Below are 11,682 nucleotides of genomic sequence, written 5' to 3'. Positions count from 1 at the left end.
CCGTAATGGCCTCATCTCCGGCAGGCTCCTCCGATTTTGTTTTTTTTTCAATTTTTTTCCTTTTTTTTTTACGTCGTGCTGACCCTCGTTCTTCAAATGACCCTATCCCGAGGAGGACACCTGAAGGTGATCCGTAATGGCCTCATCTCCGGCAGGCTCCTCCGATTTTGTTTTTTTCGTTTTTTTTTTCCCTTTTTTGTCGTGCTGACCCTTGTTCTTTAAATGACCCTATCCCGAGGAGGACACCTGAAGGCGAGCCGTAATGGCCTCATCTCTGGCAGCCTCCTCCGATTTTTTTTTTCGTTTTTTTCCCGTTTTTTTTTTTTTTTTTTTTTTACGTCGTGCTGACCCTCGTTCTTTAAATGACCCTATCCCGAGGAGGACACCTGAAGGCGAGCCGTAATGGCCTCATCTCTGGCAGGCTCCTCCGATTTTTTTTTCATTTTTTTCCTTTTTTTTTTACGTCGTGCTGACCCTCATTGTTTAAATGACCCTATCCCGAGGAGGACACCTGAAGGTGATCCGTAATGGCCTCATCTCCGGCAGGCTCCTCCGATTTTTTTTTGTTTTTTTTCCCTTTTTTTGTCGTGCTGACCCTCGTTTTTTAAATGACCCTATCCCGAGGAGGACACCTGAAGGCGAGCCGTAATGGCCTCATCTCTGGCAGCCTCCTCCGATTTTTTTTTTTTTTTTTTTCCTTTTTTTTCTTTTTTTTTTTTACGTCGTGCTGACCCTCGTTCTTTAAATGACCCTATCCCGAGGAGGACACCTGAAGGCAAGCCGTAATGGCCTCATCTCCGGCAGGCTCTCCGATTTTTTTTCTCATTTTTTTCCCGAATTTTTTTTTACGTTGTGCTGACGTGCTGACCCTCGTTCTTTTAATGACCCTATCACGAGGAGGACACCTGAAGCCGAGCCGTAATGGCCTCATCTCCGGCAGGCTCCTCCCATTTTTTTTTACATCGTGCTGACCCTCGTTCTTTAAATGACCCTATCCCGGGAAGACACCTGAAGGCGAGCCGTAATGGCCTCATCTCCGGCAGGCGACCCTTGTTCTTTAAATAACCCTATCCTGAGGAGGACACCTGAAGGCGAGCCGTAATGGCCTCATCTCCGGCAGGCTCCTCCAATTCTTTTTTTCGATTTTTTCCTCTTTTTTTTTACGTCGTGCTGACCCTCGTTCTTTAAATGACCCTATCCCGAGGAGGACATCTGAAGGCGAGCCGTAATGGCCTCATCTCCGGCAGGCTCCTCCCATTTTTTTTTACGTCGTGCTGACCCTCTTTCTTTAAATGACCCTATCCCAGGAGGACACCTGAAGGCGAGCCGTAATGGCCTCATCTCCGGCAGGCGACCCTCGTTCTTTAAATAACCCTATCCCGAGGAGGACACCTGAAGGCGAACCGTAATGACCTCATCTCTGGCAGGCTCCTCCAATTCTTTTTTTTCGATTTTTTTCCCCTTTTTTTTTACGTCGTGCTGACCCTCGTTCTTTAAATGACCCTATCCCGAGGAGGACACCTGAAGGCGAGCCATAATAGCCTCATCTCCGGCAGTCTCCTCCGATTTTTTTTGTTTTTTTTTTCCGATGTTTTTTTTTCTTTTTTTTTTTACGTCATGCTCAAGGTAGCGAAAATCGAGATTTTACATAGAATCGGAAAATTAATTAAAAATCGTAAAGCATAATATCGTAAAACGGAACGTAAGATTCTACCAATTATATAAATTTATCAATATCAATTATAAGAGTAATATAATATGATAAAATTAAATAATTTAAAAAAATGAGAATTTAAATTTGACAAAAGTATCATAAATAATAACATAATGATAAAATAAAGATAAAGTAGCATAAATATATAATAAAATGTAACATTTGTAAAGTTCAAAGATAAAAATATAAACTAACCACAAGTCTGAAATTCAAAATAACAATATGTAACATCACAAATATAAAATAGACAACCTAACATCATACTAAAAAATATAAAGACTAAAGCAATTTATTAACGTCATGATCATCATGTTCTCCAACATTTTGATTTTCATTAGGAGGAAAGTTGAGAAGCTCATTGAAAGCATCATCATCAAAAAGAGGAATCTCCAAATCAATCAAAGGACCCCCATCTTTACCTCTATCTTCTTGAGGGGCTAAGTTTACATCATTTTGTGTGTCAAATTCTTCCATATTTTCCATCATATTTTCATCTTCCACAATCCATTCTTCATCTGAATCCAAGTCTTCAAGACTATAATCAGCAGTATTTCTTGATGGCTTCTTCCTTGCCAATCTTGAATTAGTCATCACAAAAACAACATCGTTCATTATACTTGTCTTCAAACGATTTCTTCTTTTCGTGTGAACCTAATAATATCAAAATTTACAAGTATTTATTTAATATATTAACATATGCTAATTAAAAAAAATAGAATTGAATAATTAACTAATTCTATAATTTAGAAAATAAATTCCTAAGTTAATATCAAATTAAAAGTTTACCATCTCAAAAGCACTCCAATTGCGCTCACATCCTGATGAACTACAAGTCAAACTCAAGACACGGATAGCAAACTTTTGAAGTTCTGCATGTTCATCCCCATAAGAATCCCACCATTGTGAGGGTGTTTTAGTTTTGAGAGCATTCTTGGCTACATCTCTACCAAAAAATTTAGCCTTACTCTTGAAATCTTCAAGTTGACTATCAATAATTGTAATGAGTGCAGGATCTCCCACAAGTATATTCAAACAATCATAAAGTCCTTTTTTAACATCATACTCAACCTTAAAATTAGGACTATAATGAATTTGTGGATTCAAATAATAGCCTGCAGCATGCAAAGGCCTAAAGAGTTGCTTGACCCATCTTGCATCAATAATATCCCACAAAGGTTTATAACTAAAGAAAAACATACAAATAGTGAATTAGACAATTAGTTAATTAGTAAATAATTAAATGATAAAACTGAGAGAAAAATGTTTACTTATTACTAGTTTTATTACCTTAGTTCAACACTTTGAAAAGCATCTTTAATCTTTTCTTTAGCACGATCAATTTCAGAATACATATATCCCATAGCTGCCTTACCCTCTGAATCCACTATACGAAGCACATGAAGAAGAGGATAAGCACTTCTCAAGCAATGGATAATGTTTCCCCAAAATGTTTTATCCAAAACAATATTTTCAATGTTTTTTCCATCTCTTGTCTTTGAGCACTTGCTTTTCTTCCATTCATCCGAGATGAACATTCTAATTATTGGATTCTTCTTCTCATTAAGACTACCCAAAGTAAGGTAGGACGTAGCAAATCGCGTCATACCTGTTCTCACCAAATCTCTTCCTTTGGTGTGCTGTTGTAAAAGGGAAATTAGAGAAGTCCTAGAATATATGTAAGTAGTTAGCTTTCTTCCTTTGGCAATGGTGTCTTTGTGAAGATCTAGCTTCTTCTCAAAATCTTCAAGCATCAAATCAATACAATGAGCAGCACAAGGAGTCCAATAAAGATTCTTTCTCTTTTCCATTAACATTTGTCCGGCCTTTTTGTAGTTAGCTGCATTATCAGTTACAACTTGAACCACATTCTCTTCTCCCACTTCCTCTACAACTTCATCAATCATCTTGAATATCTTTTTAGCTGTTTTGCATATATCAGAAGCATTAATAGATTTCAAGAAAGCAGTTCCCTTAGGACTATTCACAAGAAAGTTGAGAATAGTTCTCCTTCTTTTATCCGTCCAACCATCTGTCATAATAGTGCATCCAATTTTCTTCCATTCACCTTTATGTTCTTCTAATGTTAGTTTGGTTGACTCTACCTTCTTCTTCAATAATTTTCCTCTTAACTCATCATAAGAAGGTGGCTTGAATCCTAATCCATGGCAGGCAACCTTCTCAAACATGTTATGGTATTTTTCAGACCTTGCAACATTAAAGGGAATAGCATTGTTGTAGATGAACGAAGCAATTTCATCACATGCCTCTTCCCTTAAGCCCTTCTTAAAAATTGAGTTGATTGTTGTTTGAGTGTTCACACCCCTTTTCTTAAAGAGACTTGCTGGTGTCTGTATTTCTTTCTCTTTCTCTTCTCAACTAAGGCATCTCCTTCTTCTTCTCCTTCGTCTTTACTTTGTATCTTTTCTTCAAATTTCTTGTCTTCTTAACTAAATTTTTTTGCAACCAAAACAATATCAAAACATATCCTTTTAACCTCATCGAAACACCCATGCAAGGTTCAACATCTTTTTTGTTCCTGCCAAATGATGTTTCAACCATATACTCCTCCGTCACCACCTTATTACAATACTTGCATTTTATTTTTTTGGCATCTCCATCAACCGAAATTCTATGCTTCTAAGCTTTGTCACTCCTATTTCCTGCAGTATTTTTAGCAATCTTTTTGGATGCACAACCACGATCAGTTTCAACTCCAGTATTCTTTTCACCATTATCCACATTTAAAGCCATATTAAACCTAAACAAATAGAAGTACATAATTTATAATCTATGAAATCTAAAATGAGAATCGCAGTAGCAATAAATTCACTTTATTTTTAAAAGAAAATTCTATAGTCCATATCAAATTCACTACACTAAAATAAATAAATTTATAAAAAAATATATAATTAACTATGTAAGCGTTTAGGTTGTAGGTAGCAATTAAAAAACTTAACTAGCAAAGCTTCAAGAACCAAAAAATTAAATGAAAAATAAAGTTCCTAAATTCCAATCCAATTATGTTACGTTGATATTTTCTACTTTTCTTATATTTGAGCACAGTACTATATATGTATTATATTGGTACTCCTTAAAATAAATAAACTTATAAACAAATATATAATTAACTATGTAAGCATTTAGGTTGTAGGTAGCAATTAAAAAACTTAACTAGCAAAGTTTTAAGAACTAAAGAATTAAATGAAAAACAAAGTTCCTAAATCCCAATCCAATTATGTTTCGTTGGCATTTTCTATTTTTCTTATATTTGAGCACAGTACTATATATGTATTATATTGGTACTCCTTAAAACAAATAAACTTATAAACAAATATATAATTAATTATGTAAGCATTTAGGTTATAGTAGCAATTAAAAAACTTAACTAGCAAAGCTTTAAAAACCAAAAAATTAAATGAAAAACAAAGTTCCTAAATCCCAATCCAATTATGTTTCGTTGACATTTTCTACTTTTCTTATATTTTAGCACAGTACTATATATATATTATAATATTATATATATATATATATATATATATATATATATATATATATATATATATGTACTCCTTATTTATATTGGAATCTTTGAGAGGCAATACAAATCAGGAGCATAACAAAATGAAAAAAACAAGCTGAAATTGGTGCATGCAAAGCGAAATTTTCTTGAACTGTCTTAATATTAATAATCCAAATCATAAATTTCTTCATCACTTCATCACTCTATCCATGGACCTCGTTGATCACTATTGGTTGTTAATGATGGTAAAAAAACTAAAACTAATTATATTTTTTAATTGTAAATTTGTAATGATGATAAATCACTAAATATGTTATTAATTTATTATGTACTTACCGGATGAGATTGCACAAGATACCGTAGGTCTGCAGCGCACAAGCACATAACAGAGATGAATTATGCAGAGGCCACCACACTCATGAAGTCAATCTCATAAAATTGTGTTGACAAGAACTGAGAAGACAACAAGCTAACAATAGAAGAAAAGTGTAAAATCGTTGAATAAAAACCTCAAAAAATGCAGAATACCATGGGTCAATGAGAGATTGAGAATAGTGCAAGAGTGGGAGAGAGTCGGAATTCAAAAAGAAGGGGAGAGATAAGTAACCGCTTAGGAAGTGCAACAGAAATTGAAGAGTTTTTAGTGGGATTCGAGTTGGGCCAGCCGGGTCGTCTCAAACCCGCAAATCCTCTTCTTCTGTATTTCCTTTCCTTTGACGCGGTGGAGACGGAACGATTGCACGATTTCACGATCTTCCACGGCGATTCCATGAATTCCAGCTTCACCAGGCGCGGAAGTAGAAACGGGAACGGGGATGACCTGCGAACCCGTAACATCGTCCGTTTATACGAGTAAAGACGCGATTTTTGCTACCTTGGTCATGCTGACCCTCGTTCTTTAAATGACCCTATCCCTAGGAGGACACCTGAAGGTGACCCGTAATGGCTCATCTCCGGCAGGCTCCTCCAATTTTTTTTTTTTCGTTTTTTTCCCTTTTTTTTTTACGTCGTGCTGACCCTCGTTCTTTAAATGACCCTATCCCGAGGAGGACTACTGAAGGCGAGCCGTAATGGCCTCATCTCCGGAAGGCTCCTTCGTTTTTTTTTTCGTTTTTTTTTCCCGATTTTTTTTTCCATCGTGCTGATCCTCGTTCTTTAAATGACCCTATCTCGAGGAGGACACCTGAAGGCGAGCCGTAATGGCTTCATCTCCGGCAGGCTCCTCCCATTTTTTCGATTTTTTTCCTGGTTTTTTTTTTTTTTTTTTACGTCGTGCTGACTCTCGTTCTTTAAATGACCCTATCCCGAGGAGGACACCTGAAGGCGAGCCGTAATGGCCTCATCTCCGGAAGGCTCCTCCGATTTTTTTTTCGTTTTTTTCCCATTTTTTTTTTCGTCGTGCTGACCCTCGTTCTTTAAATGACCCTATCCCGAGGAGGACACCTGAAGGCGAGCCGTAATGGCCTCATCTCCGGCAGGCTCCTCCGATTTTGTTTTTTTCATTTTTTTCCCGATTTTTTTTTTACGTCGTGCTGACCCTCGTTCTTTAAATGACCCTATCCTGAGGAGGACACCTGAAGGCGAGCCGTAATGGCCTCATCTCCGGCAGGCTCCTCCGATTTTTTTTTTTCGTTTTCCCCTTTTTTTTTTTCGTCGTGCTGACCCTCGTTCTTTAAATGACACTATCCCGAGGAGGACACCTGAAGGTGAGCCGTAATGGCCTCATCTCCGGAAGACTCCTCCGATTTTTTTTTCGTTTTTCTTTTCCTAATGTTATTTTTTCTTTTTTTTTTTTTTACATCGTGCTGACACTCGTTCTTTAAATGACCCTATCTCGAGGAGGACACCTGAAGGCGAATCGTAATGGCCTCATCTCCGGCAGGCTCCTCCCATTTTTTTCGATTTTTTTCTCGGTTTTTTTTTTACGTCTTGCTTACCCTCGTTCTTTAAATGACCCTATCCCGAGGAGGACACTTGAAGGCGAGCCGTAATGGCCTCATCTCCGGCAGGATCCTCCAATTTTTTATATCGTTTTTTTCCCCGTTTTTTTTTTTTACGTCGTGCTTACCCTCGTTCTTTAAATGACCTTATCCCGAGGTGGACACCTGAAGGCGAGCCATAATAGCCTCATCTCTGGCAGGCTCCTCCGATTTTTTTTTCGTTTTTTTTTCCGATGTTTTTTTTCCTTTTTTTTTCGTCATGCTGACCCTCGTTCTTTAAATGACCCTATCCCTAGGAGGACACCTGAAGGCGAGCCGTAATGGCCTCATCTCCGGCAAGCTCCTCCGATTTTTTTTTGTTTATTCCCCGTTTTTTTTTTCGTCGTGCTGACCCTCTTTCTTTAAATGACACTATCCCGAGGAGGACACCTAAAGGTGAGCCGTAATGGCCTCATCTCCGGAAGGCTCCTCCGATTTTTTTTCGTTTTTTTTTCCCTGATGTTTTTTTCTTTTTTTTTTTTTTACGTCGTGCAGACCCTCGTTCTTTAAATGACCCTATCTCGAAGAGGACACCTGAAGGCGAGCCGTAATGGCCTCATCTCCGGCAGGCTCCTCCCATTTTTTTCGATTTTTTTTTCCGGTTTTTTTTTTACGTCGTGCTGACCCTCGTTCTTTAAATGACCCTATCCCGAGCAAGACACCTGAAGGCGAGCCTTAATGGCCTCATATCTGGCAGGATCCTCCAATTTTGTTTATTGTTTTTTTTCCACGTTTTTTTTTACGTCATGCTGACTCTCGTTCTTTAAATGACCCTATCCCAAGGAGGACACCTGAAGGCGAGCCGAAATGGCCTCATCTCCGGCAAGCTCCTCCGATTTTTTTTTTCGTTTTTTTTCCACGTTTTTTTTTTTTACGTCGTGCTGACCCTCGTTCTTTAATGACCCTATCCCGAGGAGGACACCTGAAGGCGAGTCGTAATGGCCTCATCTCCGGCAGGCTCCTCCGATTTTGTTTTTTTCATTTTTTTTCCGATTTTTTTTTACGTCGTGCTGACCCTCGTTCTTTAAATGACCCTATCCCGAGAAGGACACCTGAAGGAGAGCCGTAATGGCCTCATCTCCGGCAGGCTCCTCCGATTTTTTTTTTTTTTCGTCGTGCTGACCCTCGTTCTTTAAATGACACTATCCCGAGGAGGACACCTGAAGGTGAGCCATAATGGCCTCATCTCCGGAAAACACCTCCAATTTTTTTTCATTTTTTTTCCTGATGTTTTTTTTTTCTTTTTTTTTTTACGTCGTGCTGACCCTCGTTCTTTAAATGACCCTATCTCGAGGAGGACACTTGAAGGCGAGCCGTAATGGCCTCATCTCCGGCAGGATCCTCCAATTTTTTTTTCGTTTTTTTCCCCGTTTTTTTTTACGTCGTGCTTACCCTCGTTCTTTAAATGACACTATCCCGAGGAGGACACTTGAAGGTGAGCCGTAATGGCCTCATCTCCGGAAAACACCTCCAATTTTTTTTCGTTTTTTTTCCTGATGTTTTTTTCTTTTTTTTTTTTTTTACGTCATGCTGACCCTCGTTCTTTAAATGACCCTATCTCGAGGAGGATACCTGAAGGCGAACCGTAATGGCCTCATCTCTGGCAGGCTCCTCACATTTTTTTCGATTTTTTTCTCGGTTTTTTTTTTTACGTCGTGCTTATCCTCGTTCTTTAAATGACCTTATCCCGAGGTGGACACCTGAAGGCGAGCCATAATAGCCTCATCTCTGGCAGCCTCCTCCGATTTTTTTTTCGTTTTTTTTTCCGATGTTTTTTTTCTTTTTTTTTTACGTCATGCTGATCCTCGTTCTTTAAATGACCATATCCCTAGGAGGACACCTGAAGGCGAGCCGTAATGGCCTCATCTCCGGCAAGCTCCTCCGATTTTTTTTTTCGTTTATTCCCCGTTTTTTTTTTTCGTCGTGCTGACCCTCTTTCTTTAAATGACACTATCCCGAGGAGGACACCTAAAGGTGAGCCGTAATGGCCTCATCTCCGGAAGGCTCCTCCGATTTTTTTTCGTTTTTTTTTCCTGATGTTTTTTTTCTTTTTTCTTTTTTTTTTTTTTTACGTCGTGCTGACCCTCGTTATTTAAATGACCCTATCTCGAAGAGGACACCTGAAGGCGAGCCGTAATGGCCTCATCTCCAGCAGGCTCCTCCCATTTTTTTCGATTTTTTTCCCGATTTTTTTTTTACGTCGTGCTGACCCTCGTTCTTTAAATGACCCTATCCCGAGGAAGACACCTGAAGGCGAGCCTTAATGGCCTCATATCCGGCAGGATCCTCCAATATTTTTTTTTTGTTTTTTTTTCACGTTTTTTTTTTTTACGTCATGCTGACTCTCGTTCTTTAAATGACCCTATACCAAGGAGGACACTTGAAGGCGAGCTGTAATGGCCTCATCTCCGGCAAGCTCCTCCGATTTTTTTTTCGTTTTTTTTTCCATGTTTTTTTTTCTTTTTACGTCGTGCTGACCCTCGTTCTTTAAATGACCCTATCCCGAGGAGGACACCTGAAGGCGAGTCGTAATGGCCTCATCTCCGGCAGGCTCCTCCGATTTTGTTTTTTTCATTTTTTTCCGATTTTTTTTTTCGTCGTGCTGACCCTCGTTCTTTAAATGACACTATCCCGAGGAGGACACCTGAAGGTGAGCCATAATGGCCTCATCTCCGGAAATCACCTCCAATATTTTTTCATTTTTTTTCCTGATGTTTTTTTTTCTTTTTTTTTTTTACGTCGTGCTGACCCTCGTTCTTTAAATGACCCTATCTCGAGGAGGACACTTGAAGGCGAGCCCTAATGGCCTCATCTCCGGCAGGATCCTCCAATTTTTTTTTCATTTTTTTCCCCGTTTTTTTTTTACGTCGTGCTTACCCTCGTTCTTTAAATGACACTATCCCGAGGAGGACACCTGAAGGTGAGCCGTAATGGCCTCATCTCCGGAAAACACCTCCAATTTTTTTTCGTTTTTTTTTCCTGTTTTTTTCTTTTTTTTTTTTTTACGTCGTGCTGACCCTCGTTCTTTAAATGACCCTATCTCGAGGAGGATACCTGAAGGCGAACCGTAATGGCCTCATCTCTGGCAGGCTCCTCACATTTTTTTCGATTTTTTTCTCGGTTTTTTTTTTACGTCGTGCTTACCCTCGTTCTTTAAATGACCTTATCCCGAGGTGGACACCTGAAGGCGAGCCATAATAGCCTCATCTCTGGCAGCCTCCTCCGATTTTTTTTTCGTTTTTTTTTCCGATGTTTTTTTTCTTTTTTTTTTACGTCATGCTGATCCTCGTTCTTTAAATGACCATATCCCTAGGAGGACACCTGAAGGCGAGCCGTAATGGCCTCATCTCCGGCAAGCTCCTCCGATTTTTTTTTTCGTTTTTTCCCGTTTTTTTTTTCGTCGTGCTGACCCTCTTTCTTTAAAGACACTATCCCGGGAGGACACCTAAAGGTGAGCCGTAATGGCCTCATCTCCGGAAGGCTCCTCCGATTTTTTTTCGTTTTTTTTTCCTGATGTTTTTTTTCTTTTTTCTTTTTTTTTTTTTTACGTCGTGCTGACCTCGTTATTTAAATGACCCTATCCGAAGAGGACACCTGAAGGCGAGCCGTAATGGCCTCATCTCCAGCAGGCTCTTCCATTTTTTTCGATTTTTTTTCCCGATTTTTTTTTAGGTCGTGCTGACCCTCGTCTTTAAATGACCTATCCCGAGGAAGACACCTGAAGGCGAGCCTTAATGGCCTCATATCCGGCAGGATCCTCCAATATTTTTTTTTGTTTTTTTTCCACGTTTTTTTTTTTTACGTCATGCTGACTCTCGTTCTTTAAATGACCCTATACCAAGGAGGACACTTGAAGGCGAGCTGTAATGGCCTCATCTCCGGCAAGCTCCTCCGATTTTTTTCGTTTTTTTTTTCCATGTTTTTTTTTCTTTTTACGTCGTGCTGACCCTCGTTCTTTAAATGACCCTATCCCGAGGAGGACACCTGAAGGCGAGTCGTAATGGCCTCATCTCCGGCAGGCTCCTCCGATTTTGTTTTTTCATTTTTTTCCGATTTTTTTTTTACGTCGTGCTGACCCTCGTTCTTTAAATGACCCTATCCCGAGGAGGACACCTCAAGGCGAGCCGTAATGGCCTCATCTCTGGCAGCTCCTCCGATTTTTTTTTTTTTTGTTTTTCCCCTTTTCTTTCGTCGTGCTGACCCTCGTTCTTTAAATGACACTATCCCGAGGAGGACACCTGAAGGTGAGCCGTAATGGCCTCATCTCCAGAAAACACATCCGATTTTTTTTTGTTTTTTTTCCTGATGTATTTTTTTCTTTTTTTTTTTTTTTACATCGTGCTGACCTTCGTTCTTTAAATGACCCTATCTCGAGGAGGACACCTGAAGGCGAACCGTAATGGCCTCATCCTGGCAGGCTACTCCCATTTTTTCGATTTTTTTCTCGGTTTTTTTTTTACGTCGTGCTT

At 39.2% G+C, this 11,682-nt stretch overlaps 1 protein-coding gene across 2 annotated transcripts in view; it reads right to left on the bottom strand.

The window, feature by feature from the left end:
- Positions 1–1,857: 1,857 nt before the first annotated feature.
- Positions 1,858–11,682, bottom strand: part of LOC130968168 (uncharacterized) — a 35,623-nt gene continuing 25,798 nt past the window's right edge. The window contains exon 11 of one of the 2 annotated variants that reach the window (XM_057893283.1): positions 1,858–2,365. In XM_057893283.1, the coding sequence (XP_057749266.1) occupies positions 2,298–2,365 (68 nt within the window). In that variant the 3' untranslated portion in view covers positions 1,858–2,297. Of the gene's footprint in view, positions 2,366–4,289; positions 4,473–11,682 lie in introns of those variants that run through there. The other variant, XM_057893285.1, reaches the window with a different exon arrangement.

This window comes from Arachis stenosperma, chromosome 3, assembly GCF_014773155.1.
Source record: "Arachis stenosperma cultivar V10309 chromosome 3, arast.V10309.gnm1.PFL2, whole genome shotgun sequence".
Taxonomy (NCBI): domain Eukaryota; kingdom Viridiplantae; phylum Streptophyta; class Magnoliopsida; order Fabales; family Fabaceae; genus Arachis; species Arachis stenosperma.
Note: the sequence above shows the minus strand (reverse complement) of the source record. Positions and strands in the feature narration are given on the sequence as shown.